Source organism: Sceloporus occidentalis, unplaced genomic scaffold (genome assembly GCF_023333645.1).
Source record: "Sceloporus occidentalis isolate IW3139 unplaced genomic scaffold, rSceOcc1.0.p SCAF_9, whole genome shotgun sequence".
NCBI lineage: Eukaryota > Metazoa > Chordata > Lepidosauria > Squamata > Phrynosomatidae > Sceloporus > Sceloporus occidentalis.
Window position 1 is genome coordinate 2,522,739 of NW_028316989.1, and position 16,265 is coordinate 2,539,003.

At 43.7% G+C, this 16,265-nt stretch overlaps 1 protein-coding gene across 1 annotated transcript; it reads left to right on the forward strand.

Annotated features, from left to right (window-relative positions):
• The first annotated feature begins 65 nt into the window (after positions 1-65).
• LOC149306726 (SH2 domain-containing protein 6-like) lies at positions 66-12,596 on the forward strand. The gene is made up of 17 exons (XM_089539054.1): positions 66-415; positions 1,294-1,319; positions 2,154-2,188; positions 2,649-2,665; positions 3,535-3,667; positions 4,086-4,147; positions 5,003-5,072; positions 5,730-5,849; positions 7,509-7,537; positions 8,306-8,342; positions 8,918-8,975; positions 9,682-9,712; positions 10,083-10,107; positions 10,489-10,520; positions 10,659-10,742; positions 11,044-11,202; positions 12,150-12,596. The coding sequence occupies exons 1-17, from the start codon at positions 413-415 to the stop codon at positions 12,264-12,266; spliced, it is 1,038 nt and encodes a 345-aa protein (XP_089395180.1). The 5' UTR covers positions 66-412; the 3' UTR covers positions 12,267-12,596.
• The last annotated feature ends 3,669 nt before the right edge of the window (positions 12,597-16,265 follow it).

Sequence of the window (16,265 nt, forward strand, 5' to 3'; positions counted from 1 at the left end):
AACAGCTTATAACGGCCCACGTTTTCATTCACAATTGTATCTTGTTTGGGACGGTTCCTGCAGGGTTCTCTGCTCCCTTTGAAGGTTTTCAGAGTTTGCACCCAACATAATTTGTAAAACATTCCTGTCTCTGCAAAGCTACATCTATATGAAGATAAGCACACATTCACAAAGGAAACACAATGGAGTAGTCTGGTTGTATGTGCCTTGGTAGTTAGTCTGCTCAAACCACTACACAGTGCTGGCTCACAATCTCCAGCTGTGCTGTTGCCGTTTTTATGTCATTATTTCCGTAAAGGCGTATGCAAATCCAAAGTACAATAGAGTTTTGTGCCTGCTTTGGGAAGCCGGATCCCCATTTGCGTGGCACCCAGAGACCAAGCTGAGCAGAGGAACCTGTGTGCCCTTCAGGATGGTAAGCTGGCAGTTTTGTTGCTTTGGGCCTTTATTTTGGGGGTGAATATCTGACTGAAGAATACTTCTAAAGAGGCAGGTCAACATTTTCATTGGGAAAGAGACTATGTAGCCACACCACTGAAGTAAGGCAGTTTGACACTTCTTTGTCATTAATACCCTCTTGTATGCAGAGAGATCTTGTAGCACCTTTGAGACTCACTGGAAGACAGAAGTTGGCAGCATGAGCTTTCCTAGACTAAAGTCTACTTCTTCATATGCATTTAGTGGAGTGGAAACCAGGGACAGACACATATATGCCAATTGCATCTGAGGAAGTATACTGAAGTCTAGGAAAGCTCATGCTGCCACTTCTTTCTTTGAGTTAGTCTATGAGATCTCTCTATATACTGATTCTAGTGTGGCAGAATCCTAGGGTTTTACTTTGCATTACAGTTTCCAGAATCCCATAACTACAATTGCAGCAGTCCCTAGAATTCTCCACGTTTTGTATGCAAGTGCATTTGGAGGTGAGAGGATGAATCCAACTGGGTTGCGTTGCATTCTGGATTCATTTTCAATGCTCTAGGCATGTTTTGCCAGGGATGAGCCCATCTCAACCCAGGGGAGCTTACGTTTGAGTAAGCATTGCTTACTCAACGTACTCAGCTTTTCAAAGCTATACCTGGATCAATTCTCGACCAATGTCCCAAACTCCACTTGGCATCTACGTTTCTAGATTTAGTGCTAGGAAGAGGAGGAATAATGTCCAACCGTATAGAAATCAATGTTGATCAGGGAAATTCGTGTCAGTAAGGTGGGGGCAGGTATCACCAAATAAAGCTGGATTTGGATAGAGAGTGCTGTCATTTTACACCAAGTTACTTATTTTCTTTGCAGAATATCTTTGGGAAGAATAAGACCCCGTGAGTAGCCGATTGTGTTGGATCTTCTGTGGTTTGTAACAAATGCCAGCAAAAAAGTGGGTACAGTGTGAAGTGGGTAGTATCGAAAGGTTTGGGGGTGATAAAAAGCTCAAAAACTACAATAACACCCCAAATCCACAATACTTTTAAACTCCAAGAAATATAGTTTAAACCCCCACAAATATAGTTTAAAGTCCACTAGCAAAGTCCCAGAGCCTCAGGGCCAAGTAGGGAAGTAGAAAGTAGGCTCAAGTCTATGAAAGCTCATGCTCCCAGCTTCTTTCGCTTAGTTAGTCTCAAAGGTGCCACAAGATCCCTTTGCAAATCTAAACATGAAATTCATGCTTCATATACACCTTGCGCATAAAGCCTGCAGGTAGTTTTATTTACAGTCTTTTCAATAATGTGCATGCAACAAAGTTGGTGTGCGTTGAAAGATCAGAAAGCAAAGGTGTCACAATCTCAGCCACCGATGTGGACAGTTTTGGATACTGGAATATTTTGGATTTTGGAACACAAATTCCTTTAGCCTTTTCTTCCAAATCATTGGAGTGGGGAACCTTCCAAATTTAAGCCTGTGTTTTAGAACAATGATCTAAGGTGCTGAGGCTTACCATCATTCAAAGCAAGGTCAGTACTTTGGGTAGCTCACCATATTAGAACCTAGAGCAAATGCACCACTCCATTAACTTGGAAGATAAGCAACCATCCTATGTTTTCCAGAAAGCTTTCAAAGAATATATTCCCAGCACCCTGAAGAAAGGGGAGCTGGGAAACTGCACTGCAAGCATATAAAACCTTAAGATTTGCCAATGTCTTCTCTTCTTCTCCAAGGTCTCAGGTCCCACCAATACCTCCAAAGAGACCAGGTAAGCCACAAAATGTATCACAACTGCATGCCTGTGGTGTCTTCTCTTTGTCACAGACTATGTGGCTGTGTCTATGGCTGTATCTACACTGTAGGAATAGTACGGCTTGATACCACTTTATCTGCCACGGCTCCATTCTTCAGAATCCTGGGGTTTGCAGTTTTATGAGGCACCAGCACTCTTTGGCAGGGAAGGCTAAAGGCCTTGTAAAACTGCAAATCCCAGGATGCCATAGGATGGAGCAACAGCACTTAAAGTGGAGTCAAACTGCAATATTTTCTACAGTGTGGATGTACCCTATATGAAATCATTTTTGACTAACTGGGGGACAGGGTCGGGATCCTGAGAGTCCCTTTCTTATGTTGTTTTGTCCCACTCCACTCAAGGCCTTATGTTACAAGTTTGGCTGATCTATTTGCTCTAAAAATCTGACTGACACCAATCTCTTTGTCTGTTTCAGAAAAGCAGCCGCCGCTGGTAAGTAATGCATGCCAGTGCTTCTAAAGTTACCTGGCATGAGGGGCTGGCAGGGTCCTTCTTTGCAACATGCCAGGGCCAACCTTTCTATTGGTGCCCATTGATTACAAGTGTTTCTTTCTCTCCTGGAAAGTGGAGCAGGAGCCAATAGCCTGTGGACTGGCACAGCTAGCAGCAACTACTCCTACTCCTATTATCCCCAACCTATGTGAGACCATGGGCTCTAGATCGAGTGTCTTTTCACACTAATACAACTATAGTAGCACTTTCATACTACATTTTATGCTGTTTCCATCCTTTGGAATCCTGGGTTTTGTAGTTTTGTAAGGTATTTAGAAATTTCAGACAGAGAGTGTAGGTCCAAAACGCAACACAGAAATAATCCATTTTGAGACTGCTTTAACTGCCCTGGCTCAATGCTAGGGAATTCTGGGAGCTGTAGTTTTGTGAGACACATTTAGCCTTCTCTGGCAGAAAGCTCTGGTGCCACAATAAACTACAATTCCTAGGATTCCCTAGCATTGAGCCAGGGCAATGAAAGTGGTCTCAAACTGGATTATTTCTGCAGTGTGTCTCAGACCCTAGTGTCTCACCAAACTAGAAAGCCCAGTATTCTTTTGGATGCAACCATGACAATTAATTTGGTATTAGTGCAACCATTGTATAGTGGGTTGGTCTATATACTTTCCCATTATGCCAACTAGAGGTCTTTCCTGGCTCTATCTGTAAAGTCCAGGAACTGGACTTGGGAACTTCTGCATGCAAAGCAAGGGTAAACTTGGGAACTTCTCCATGCAAACAAGGATCCCCTGCCACAACGTTTGCATGAGAATGTGCAAGAGCATCACCCCATAACAGCGTTCCTTTAGGTTGACAGGAATGACGATGCCGAAGAAGAGGAGAAGGAGGACCTGTATACCTACGAAATCCCCCCAAGTAAAGGACAACGCAAGACGCTGGCTTCCGCCAGGCAGCAAGAAGCTGCAGATAACTTATATCTTGGTAAGATCATTGGGAGACCTGGGTATGGATCTGGCGAAGGGATAATCATAGGTTGGATGTTGGAGAGAAATCTCTCCAGGCCTTGGATGCCCGAAGTCAGTTCTACCAGAAGAACATAGGAGGAACTCAAGCCCTTCTGTCCGGGCATCTCTTTGTCAGGGCTTCCTGATGCTTAGAAGCCCACTTTTCGTCTGTGGGCTTCTAAGAGAGGAAGGGACAAAGTCTTCCCCTTCCCTGTAGACACAGGCAAAAGCAAACTGTTGCAGCATCTCCTAGCTTCTCTGTTCTTCCTCATTAATACAAATTGCTACCTTGCTCTCATTTTGCTCAGCCACATGTGTGTTGGTTCCCTCTCTGACATTGTTAGTGACCAATGCTCCAGTTTGGATGCCAACTCTGCTTGTTTCTCTGCCTTTAGATCGCCCGGCCCTAAGACGCTTCTCTGAACCAAACAACCTCCTGCAGCCTAGGACCCAAATGGTGAGTGGTGCGTTTGAGTTTGGGAAAGGGATGCCTTTTCAGTCAGAGAACTGTAGGTTCAAAACACACTGCAGAAATAACCCAGTTTGAGACCCCTTTAACTGCCCTGTCTCAATGCTAGGGAATTCTAGAAACTAGTTTTGTAAGACATTGAGTTTTCTCTGTCAGAGAGTTCTAGTGCCACAACAAACTACAGTTTCCAGAATTCCCTAGCACTGAGCCAGGGCAGTTAAAGTGGTCTCAAACTGGATTATTTCTGCTGTGTATTTTGGACCTCTGTCTGGGGAGATATACTGCCAAGATGGGGAAGCATTTGGTGCAAGTCCATACCTTTCCAACTGTTCAGATTTAGGAGGAACCAAATTAATTCTCTGCTTTCCCACTTTCTGCACTGCTGCTAAAATGCCCCAGTTTCTGTCTTCTCCTACCACTTTCTCCCTTTGTCCTCAGCTTTCTTAAATTGCTGTGAACTGGGTCCAAAGTGCAAAAGTATTTAGTGTACTCTTGCCATCCTAAGCATATGCTGATGGTCTTTGTCAGCATGTGTCCCAGTTTTCATCTGTGAAATGCTGGAAGGCATGGAAGCTCAAATGCATTATTTCTGTAGGTCTTTTCCATTCTGCAAAAACATAGGAAGCTGTAGGGCTTGCCCTCCTCTCGATTGCATTATGGAGTCAGGGAAATAAAGATGAAATTTGCATCTGAAATTGAGGCAGTGGGACTTTACAACTAAAACATTGGCTCTAGTTTTGTGTGTGTGTCTGTGAGTGAGTGTGCATATGTGCAAGAGAAAGAGAGCAAGAGAGAGACCTTTTGCACTAGGCGGGTGCTAAAATTTAAAACCTGTTTTTGCAGTTTCTGTCAAACTCTGGGGCTGATGGAGGCAATGATGAAGAAGCGTTCAATTTCCAAGCTATAGAGAGAGGTAAGACAAAGAGGCTGGAGAGAGCTGGAGGAGTAAATGTAGGGGATGAGGTGTTATCATGAGATGGTTTGCATGTGTTAAAATTGGCCCCATACAGACAGGCCAAAATAAAGCTGCTTCAGGTCACTTTGGAGGTATGCTGTTTCAATGATGCATGTGTACTAAGAGTCCGGAAACTGCGCCAAAGCTGCGCTCTAGTCCTTAGGACTGGATCTTGGCTTTGGCGCAGCTTCCGGACTTTTAGTACACATGCATCATTTAAATAGCATACCTCCAAAGTGACCCAAAGCAGCTTTATTTTGGCCTGTCTGTATGGGGCCAGAGACTAAGAAAAGAGACTGCTACTCATTTTTCCTCCTTTTGTGGCTCTGGAAAAGCTGAGGGCAAAGGGATGGAGGAAGGGAAACTTGCAAAATGAAATATCCAGACTTCAACCATGATGTCTGGAGTGTCTCTGTGCCCCTGGAATATGGTGAGGCTAATGCCAAGAGGGTGGGCACTCCTCACTTAATACTGCGACATTTCATTACAACTTTGTTTTCCCTAGTCCTTTGGTCCAGTAGCATCATGTCCCCCTTCCAAAGCCTGGCCTCCGCAATCCCATCTGGATCAATAATGGATGACCAGAGGTTACTTTGGGGTTTCTTTTCTTCCCAGCTCTGAAAAAGGGGATGATGAAAGCCTCGCTGGGACCGCCGCTTCCAATCTCAGCTCGCCGAGTGTCTCTCCCAGTCCTACCCGCCTCTGGACCCCAAACAAATGCTGCCGCAAACAGAGGTATGTGGAATTGGTGGCCAGGTTTGGTTCATGGAGGCAAAAGGAGGCCTAAAGGAGACAGAGCCATGTTGAAGAAAGCTGTCTGCTTAGACCTAGAAAATGTCATACCCTCCAAATGGTTTCCAGTTAAGTTAAACATGTGCAAAACATTCTGATCCATGTTCCAAAGCATCTTGCCTGGGAGTGCATGTACATTGTAGAAAGAATGCACTTTGACAGCACTTAAAACGCTGTCGCTCCATCCTATGGAATCCAATGGGTTTGTCATTTTGCAAAGTCTTTAGCCTTCTCTGCCAAAGAAATCCCAGGATTTTGTAGCATGGAGCCACAGCAGTTAAAGTGATGCAAAGATGCATTATTTCTGCAGTGTAGATGCACCATTCTGCTGATAAAATAAAAGCTAGAGCACCAGAATAAGGTTCAGAGGATAAATATGACACACATACTTTGAAAATATAGTGTTTGCTCCTTATTTGTAAGCTTTTATATGTGGCATAGTGTTTTTGTTGCTTTATTGCCCTGCACATTTTTGTAAAAATTCTTTATTGTTGTTCGGTGCCTTCAAGTCTTTTCTAATTAAATCCTAAAGTGAATCTATTTATGGGTTTTTCTTGGTAAGATTGGTTCAGAGAAGGTTTTCCATTGCCTCCTTCAAAGGATAAGGGAGGCGACTTGCCCAAATGGGCTTCTGTGGCTAAGCAGAAACTCGAACCCTGGTCTCCCAGAGTCCTGGTCCAAGACTCAAACCTATGTCTCCCATAATAATCAGAATGATATAGAATTCTTATACAGAATTTGATATGAAGTTGGTTTAATTGCTTGTTCAATGTGGAACCCTATGCTTCCAAAGCAAACCATTATTTAATAACCGCTGGGTTCACTCTCCTATCAGACTCCAACCATGAGCCTTCAAGGGTTTTAAAAATTCCTCTTTGGTATTCATTTACTTGCCTGGGACTGTGAGAAAGCGTTACACAATGACAGAGGAGCCAATGCTGATCTAAATGGACAAACAGTCTAATCTGTTGAAGGCAGCATTCGTGCCTCAATGGCGAAGAGGGATAAACCTCCTTCAGACCAAAGGTTGCTTTAGTTCTTAGGAAGCCTCAAAGTCTAAAAGATGAGACTGAAAACACCAGCATATTTCTGCTTGCATCTCATACTGCTAGTATCTAAGTGTGTAGTTAACACCGCACAACTATAGCAACTTGATGCCACTTTTAACTGTCATGGCTCTGTCGTTTGGCATCCCAGGATCTGTAGTTTAATGAGAGTCTTTAAATGCTCTATTGGTATGGACTTGATCTCTCTGGCAGGCATTTCTGTCCCTCTCCAAGCTACAAATCACAATTATCCAACAAATTGAGTCATCGTGGCACTTAAACTGGTATCAAAGGGCTATAGCTGTGTAATGTAGAATGGGTTAAAAACCCAACCAGAAACTCATAAATGAGAAAACAACGGGGTTGTGGGGAAAGTGGCACATCTGTCTGGTGCCAAAGAAGGTCAGATGTGGCCCCAAGCCCTATAGTTCCCACCCGCTGCTATATTTCTTAGCCCTCCTAGCATTTCTTTCTTCCTCAGTTCCCCATAATATTGTGTTGCTCCCTGAAATAGGAATTTTTGGAGGGTGTTGATTTATGTCTTTTCTCTTTGCAGATCCTTTTCTGTCCCTGAAAGACGACAAGGTAACTAAAATCCTACCAACTGGAGACGTGTTCCACCTATCGAGAACATTTGCCATTTTAAATGCCATTGTACCTTTTCAATTGTATATTTCATACCCAGCTGATTGTCTTGTAATGCTTTTATTCTGTTTATTATTATGCTGGCTATTTACTGTAATAAATGAATTTAATGGCACCTCGTTAACACAATGTTTGCACTGGTTGGAAACAGGAGGAGGTACTGCACATTTACTCATTGCACTTCTAGGCCAGTTGAATGATCATAGTTCTCTCATAATGTAAAATACTCTGGTTGCATTCACACATCAGAAATGATCCAGGTTGAGACCACTTTATCTGCTGTGGCTCAATGCTATGGATTTCTGGGAACTGCAGTTTTGTGTGACATTTATCCTCCTCTGTCAGAGAGCTCTGGACCCACAGCAAACTACAATTCCTGGAATTCGATAGCATTGAGCCAGGGCAGTTAAAGTGGTGTCAATCTGGATCAAGACAGACAGAGAGAGAAAGTGAAACCAGAAGCAAAACAGAGTGGTGCTAAGATCTAAAATTAATAAAATAGTGCTTGAAATGCCTGGGAGCATAAAGAGATTTTCAACTGGTGTTGAGAAGGCCTTTATGTAGGAACCAGAAGGGCCTTTCTAGACAGGCGATTTCACAGACCAGAGGCTGAAAAGTCCCTCTTTCTTGCATTCATCCATGGCAAGACTATGACCATACTGTATTATTAGCTTCTCGCTGATCCAAAGGTTTCTCTCCTTCTGCTAGGAAGAGTCGATTTATGTGGAATGTGAGCCCAGCACAGGTGAGACACCTATGTACCCCACATCCTCCGATTCATAGGGAAAGGGGCATGATGACTCGGTGGTGCTTTGCAAGTACATTGGCCCTTGGTATCCGCTGGGGTTTGGTTCTAGGACCTCCAGCGGATACCAAAATCTAGAGAAGTGTTTTCTCTAGGCTCTCCAGCACAACTCTATGTTCAACATCTGGAAGAGTTGCGCCGGAGGAGAATATATTAATCAAACCCACAAATAATCAAATCCGCAAAAGTCAAAGTTGCAAAGGGACAACTGTATTTTCAAACCATGGATGGTTGAATGCATGGATACTGAGGGCTGACTGTACAAGGCTAAAGGGTCAGAGAATGGGATGGGAAGGACCTGAGACAGGAATCCTACAGAGTTGCTTCCATGCAGAGTAGACCATTCTGGGTTGGAGGAATTGGTCACCTTATCTGTTATAATGGCAGGCACCTCTTCTGTTTATCAGTGGTGTTAGGTGCATACATGTATCAGAAGGTAACTGATACCAAGGTCAGGAAAGAGAGATGCCACTTTTTTCCCTAGGTCTTTTTCTTCCTTTCATGTTTCTTTCCAGCCTCGCTGCCCTGCAGAGCATTTCCCACTCCGCCGGCTCGCCCTTTGAAGAAACCCAAGTGAGTGTGTTTTTCCCCCCAGAGAGCTATAGTAGACCAAAAAAGACATGGGGAAACTACTGGGAAAGGACTAACCCATTAACACTGCAAAATTAATGTACTTTGACACCACTTTATCTGTCATGGCTCCATCCCATGGAATCCTGGGATTTGTAGTTTGTTGTGGCATCAGAGCGCTCCGACAGCGAAGGCGGAATAGACCACAAAGCTACAGATCCCAGGATTCTGTAGCATGGAGCCATGGCAGCTAAAGCGGAGTTACTTTTCATTAATTCTGCAATATAGATGCAGCCTTTCTTTTTTTAAATAATAATAATGTTGTCTCTTTTGATAGGCATATTTTCAATTTAATTCAGAACTTAATTGCTTTTAATATTTTTAGTTCATATTACAAGGAAGGAAGGAGGAAACCAACCCATGTCTCTAAATACTTCACAACAGGGACTGTTGTATTCAATTGCTTTTACAGCGCCAACCTAGGAAAGCAAACGTAGGAAGGAAAATTGTGATTCGATTCATCCTCATATAGGAATTAAGAAAACTGCACAACGATAGATTTCATGGCTGGGAATCAAACCCTGGTCTCCAGAGCCGTAATCCAACGCTCAAACCACTACACTATGCTGCTATGCCCAACAAACTGCAGGGCTGGTCCATCCCATCCCATTCCACCCAAATCTCATTCTGTTTTTGTCTTTCACATTAGGCCAAAGATCTCCCCACCTGGAGCCCAGCAGGTGAGTACATGTGGCACATCCATGAACATGGGACGCATGGGGTCGAGTAACATCACCATGCAGTTAGCATAGCAAGATGCATTAATGAGGAAGGGCACACTATCTAATAGAGGCTGCAGCAGCTTGCTTTTGCCAGAGCCTCTTGGGATGGGCAGAAATCTGCTCACTTCTACACATGCTCCGCATGCACACACCCCATTAAAACCTATGCGGCTTGAATATGTGCGAGTTTTGGAAGTCGTGAGGGGGGATGTCCAGAAAGGATAGCCCACAAGTTTCAAGGGCCAACTGTACATATACAATAAAAATATACTAATATAAATATACTAATAGGTGAATAACAAAAGCTCTCTGTGCCCTCTCTGTCTAGATACTCACAGAGAACTCACCTGATGGTAAGTGCCACCCTCTGAAGCATCTGTTTGTGGTTTTTGTTTCACACTATTGGTGTGATTTTAGTAGATTGCAATTGAGGGGGCATTAGAGACACCTAAGGAGGGTGACCAGACCTTCTCTGCTTCCAAGACATGTCCTCCATTTCAACCTTCTGTCCAGGAGGAATTCCAAAATGTCCTCCATTTTGAGCATTACTATGAATTCAAAGATATAGCCATGTTGTTCTGCAGAATCAGTATACAACAGCGAACATGCATAGTGATGTGCTGATCTTGATGAAGGGAATGTGTCTGCAATTTACGCACTAATGTAGTTCTTTGGTAATCTTTGCCTGACCAAAATACAATCCGGACATCCTGAAATGTTCTGTCTCTTTCCAGGGAGCTGTCCAAAGAGTGGATCCTTGCCAGAGGTAAAGTATGAGGATTATGCCAGGTGGTTCTCTGCCTCACAAATGTCACCTTGTTTGCAGTTAACATTTTAACTTCCCAAATAACAGAAGAAAAGTGTGTGTACTGTACAGGAATCCATCCCTGTTGTGTTCCCTTAGGATTGTGGCATGCAAAACAAGGCCTGGTATGCAGGCAGATGTGACCGACATACGGCTGAGGCTGCCCTTCTCCAGTATAATAAGGTAAAGGGGTATATGTTCCTCCAAATGCCATGAAATTTGACCTCCCCTCCCCAAAAGCATTTATAAATTCCTATACTCTCTGGGGCCAGTTGGTCTATCAGATCATACCTTCCAACGTTTTGCAGATGGAAGCTGGAGCACATAGAGTAGGTGGTAGCTGCAAATGTGGAGGGCCAACTGTATGGGTTTTTTCTTTGCAGAGAATGGTTTTCTTTCTCCTGTGTAGAAAGCATGTTTGATGAACTGGAAAGCTTTTCTTTGGCCCTGATCTCCTGCCCCTCTTCTCCGCTCCTTATGGCAGGATAGTGCTTACCTGGTGAGACGGAGCTCGCGACACGGCTGGAACCAGCCCTTCACTTTGGCTGTCCTTTACAAGAGCCACGTCTACAACATCCCCATCCGCTACATAGAGAGCAGCCATCAGTACACACTTGGGAAGGATGGCAAGAGCCACGAGGAGGTAGGCGCCTTGGCCAGCATGGTCCACGAGGGACCTTTCTGATGGGAACTGTGTCTGTAGTCTCTGGTGTATGTGTGTGTGTGTGTGTGTGTGTGTGTGTGTGCGTGCTGAGCTGCCACATCAGGAGAACTATATCTGGCACCCTAGGGACAACTCAGAAGCTGTGTCGCCATGCATTCACTTTATATCTGCAACAGTATAAATAGTGCCCATATCAGTGGGGCAATGAATCCACTCTGGGTTTTAACTAAGGCTTTAAAGGAATTATCCAAGGTGCTTAACTCTCCTTCCCACAAATAACTTCAGGATCTTGGACAACTCCTTGAAAGTTACCCAGAACCTGGCATGGATTCACTGCCCAATTGACCACTTGCCACTACTTTATATGTTCCAGAGCCTTACTAACTGACTCTCTGAATTGCTTCAATATCAGTTTCTGTTGCTGCAAGCCAGAATTGAACAATTCATTCCCCTCTCACTCTGTATATGTGTGTGTATATATAACTTTACAGTTTTTACACCATGTTATAGTATTACGTCAGTATTTTAAAAATTTCCTAGCATTATTGTCTTTACCAATGAGTTGTCCTTTCTCATGATGTGGCCAAAGAACTTGATCAATGGTATTTGTATTAACTGATTTTGTGTACAGCACTGTGTAAATTTACAGCGCTATATAAATAAAGCTTAATAATAATAATCTTGGTATCCAGGGAAATTTCCAGCGTCGTCTGTTCCAGGACCCATTTCTTTGTCATTTTGGCTTTTCGTGATATCCTCAAAACTCTTCTCCAGAACCACATCTCAAAGGAGTTGATTTTCTTCTTATCAGTTTTCTCCTCCAGTTTTAGGAAAACTGGACTTCAGAGTGATAAAGTGAGTTGCCAAAAGAATGGAAAGAAACTGATCTCCTCTTCCTTTCTTCTTTCCTTTTCCCCCTTTGACAGCTCTTTGACAGCGTTGCCAGCATCATCCAGAACTACACAGAGCATCCCTTGGTTTTGATCGATGGCAGCACTTCCGCCAAGGAGCAGACTTGTCTGGTGTTTCCAGTGAAGCCATGACAAACCTGGAGGAACCACGATGGAGCAATAGACATTACTCCAAGACTTGAGGGATCTAACAGCTTCATTTTCTGGCAGGACTTGGCTGAAGCGTCGAAATTCAGTGTGGTTCTCCTGATGTTTTGCAGAGGTTTTTTGTACACAGTTCATTTTTAAAATGTCCTTCTGGAAGCCAAGGGCACAGAATGCTTGATCTGCAATGTTATTCTCCTGGAAAGGAAAAGCAAATGAACTTCAGGCATGGAAGATGACTGGAGAGAGAGATTTAAAGTCTAAACACAAAATTCATATATGTTTCGTAAACATGGTTTTAAATGTTTTAGCTTTTTCTGTCGTCGTAACCTGGTGGTTTATTTCATATGCTTTCATCCTATTTCAGATACACTTTTCCTTTTGTCTGGACAGGTTTCAAACTGTTTATATGCTGCCCTGAGATCTCACAGCAGAGGGGCAGGATTGAAATATTGTAATGAATGCATGCATAAGTGCAGACATATATTGTTTCATGCAAAGTCCATGCTTTCATTTTGAAAAGGATCGGAAATCCTTTTTAGGAATTCCATGCCCATACAAAGGCCAAAGGCCACTGGTGCACTATGCAAGTGGTGACACATTTTCCCACGGTTGTGCACTGATTCGAACCCAGGTCTCCCACAGTGTCCTAGTCCAACATCCAAACCATTATATCCCTACAAGAGGCTGAAAAGGCACATATCCACTTATTTGAGTAGCAATTCACAGAAAAGGCCATCAGGTGTCCTCAGCATCTACCAGATCTTGCCTTTCCAAGCGAGCGAAGCCGACAAATCCCTGATTTTGGACTCTTTCAGAATAATCTCAAGAAGCATGATTTCTAGGTATAGAGCCTTTTGGGTTTTGTCAGTTGATGCTTCCATCTCCAGGGTCCCAATCGCACTGTATAGTCATCTTTCTATATACACAGATCTTTTATCTATGGATTTTTAAATTATCCACGGATACAACCATCCATGGCTTGAAAGTATTCCACGTGTGTGTGTGTGTATAAAAATTCCAAAAAGGGAAACCTTGATTTTGCCATTTTATATATGAGACACCATTCTAAAACCCAGGGATGTAAAATCCAACTTGCCGCATAGTCTGTCCCTATATCTACTGCAATGCAATTGGAGGAATAAATAAAAGAGCAGTAACTCCTAGACCAGTTTTGCTTCCCCACATAATCCACCCCACAGAGTTGTTGTGAGAAAGGAGCCCACATCCACAGTCTTGAGGTTGTTTATCCTGCAAAGAAACTTTCCATTGCCTCCCATGGAGGATTTCCTACCATGTTGCCTGGAAAAAGCAAATATTGGCTGTGAGGGATTTGCCTCAGGACTGAAGCTGGAGAGGGAAAGCTTAGATTCCTTCTCCATTTTCAGCACTGCCATCATCATCAATTGGTTTAGGGCCATAAATTTGCACCAAACTGCATTACTTCTGCAGCAGCTGCATCTACACTGTAGAGATAATGCAGTTTGATACCACTTTAAGTGCTGTAGCTCCATGCTATGGAATGCTTGGATCTGTAGTTTTAAAAGGCCTTTAGCCATTTCTGCTAAAGAGTTCTAGTGCCTCACAAAAGCCACAAATCCCAAGATTTTGTAGGATGAAGCCATGGCAGTTAAAGTGGTGCCGATGTGCATTATTTATGTTTCTACAGTGTAGATGCATCGTTTGTTGTTGTGGTTGTGTGCCTTCAAGTCATTTCTGACTTATGGCGACCCTAAGGTGACCTTATCCTGGGGTTTTCTTGGCAAGATTTGTTCAGAGAAGGTTAGCCATTGCCTTCCCCTGAAGCTGAGAGAGTGTCCAACGTCAGCCCACTGGATTTCATAGTCGAACTGGGAATCGAACATCCTAGGACATTTTAAAAGCAGCTGAGAAAGAATGATCAAGGATTAACTGGGACGGTCCCTGCCAAACTGGGACGGTTGAATGATGTAGGTTTGTGTTATTGCTTTGTTTGTGAATGTTCCTTCTTTTGGAGGCCTCTTTTCTGAGAATTCAGCGCACAATGTACCCGGCATTGGGTTAGGTTTCTTTTTCGGCTTGGTTGCAATTGTACTCGAAGATTGCAATTGCCCTGGCAGCTATGCCCATGAAATGTACTCTTCCATTCATCTGATGCCTGTGATCAAAGGCTGGAGGATTTGGTGCGGAGAGACAGAGAGCAGCTTCAAAGAGAGATTTGGCAAGCGCCGTGAAAACAGCAGAGGAGGGCCACTAAGAGGGAACAGAATCAGTGCAGCATCCTGATAGTTCACTCCCCTCCTTCTCTTTCTTTGCAATCCAAACAAAGCCAGATCAGGGATCTGGATACCAAAGCACCTGATGCTTAGTGAATGAGTATCCTTGGTAAATAGTAACCGAAAATCTGGGGATCAAGGGCCAAGAGGTCTGCAGGTTGAAGAAGGGGATGGCTGCAGAAGGCAAGGAGAATTTGGCTGGAGAAGCAACAGGAGGGGTTAAAGGTCTCCCATTCCTTCCTATTGTTCCATTGGCAACACCTGATGATGATGATGATGATGATGATGATGATGATGATGATAATGATAACTTACTTAAGGCTGTAATCCGATGCATACTTACCTGAGAGTGGAAATCATTCAACTCAATAGAACTTCTTTCCAAAGAGAGATGCATAGGATTTCAGAACGATCTCTTGCTAAGTCCTTGCATGCTGAAGGAGAGGTCATTTAAGTGTGTGTGTTGTTTAAAAGTAAATTTACAACAATCTAAATATGATTTAGGTATAATGTTAGTGTTTAAAATAACATGGGATGGGATTTACTCCTTGTCTGTCTAGATTGCTATGCCCAATCCTGTATTTTTGAAAGTAAGCAATATCAGAGCTTGGTTGTTCGGGGGATTCTGGAATCTTAGTCCAAAAAGTAACTTTTCCAAGCTTGGCAATGCGTGCTGACAATGCTAGATCACTTGCATTTAATCTCTCATCGAACTGGGCCCAAGAGAACAATTGGATCCACTTGGATCCAGGAATCACTGGATCCTCTCCTCTTCCGCTCCATAGGGGATACTCTCTGCATGATTCATCATGACATTTAGTGACTGTAGCTCAGCCAGTAAGTAAATACTCCTGGTTGCTGCTGAGTGAGGTAATGGCTTAGTTGTCCAGCCCTCCAGTTGTCCAGCCCTCCGGCCAATGCATTGGTCCACCTGGGTGTCTGTCGAGGGAAAGACGCAATTACATTTGCAGGTCAAGCAAGGAGCGATTAGGGAGCCGATCTTTCTACCGAAGTCTATGGCTGAGAAGAATGAAGCATAGGACAATCCCCCAAAGTCCTGCCTTTCCCATTGGCTGGTGCTCTGTTCTCCAGAATGAGAAGGATCTGATAAATTCAAATAATAAACACCGTACCTTTGTCAGGACTGTACGGCCTGTACTTTGACGTGTTTAATTTCCGTTCTGCGCCACTGATTGCAATCCCTCGCCACAACACCCACGTCGTGGATCCATATTTGCCGACCAAAGATAAAAGCTCAGCCAGGTGACGAAGTGGATTTCAGTCCCAGAAAATAAACCACTCAAGCCCCAGGAAAGCAGGGTTTTATAGAGATTGCTGGCTTGTGCAGGGATGGGACTCATGCAGCCTCTCAATGGTTATTCGATTGCAATTCTCTGAACTCCACGCCATTGGCTTTTTTGTCTAGGAGATGGGAATTGCAGTCTGAAAGCTGAAAGCATGATTGATACCTGACGTAGAGACATAAACAAGCATGGACAGAGTTCAGGAGAGCTTTTTTCCTTCTCTTCGCATGTAGGCCAAAGAGGTTTGCCAGAGGACTGACCACTTTCCCACAGGCCAAAGGGGAGGAATCTCAGGCCCAGAGCACTCCCTCCAAAGGGTTTGGGGTGTTATCCTCTGCTACACATCCATTAAAGGCACAGGGTCCCTCCAAAGTTGTCCTACTGGCAACACTATTCCCGAAACCTTGGGCATTATGTGTGCATGTGTA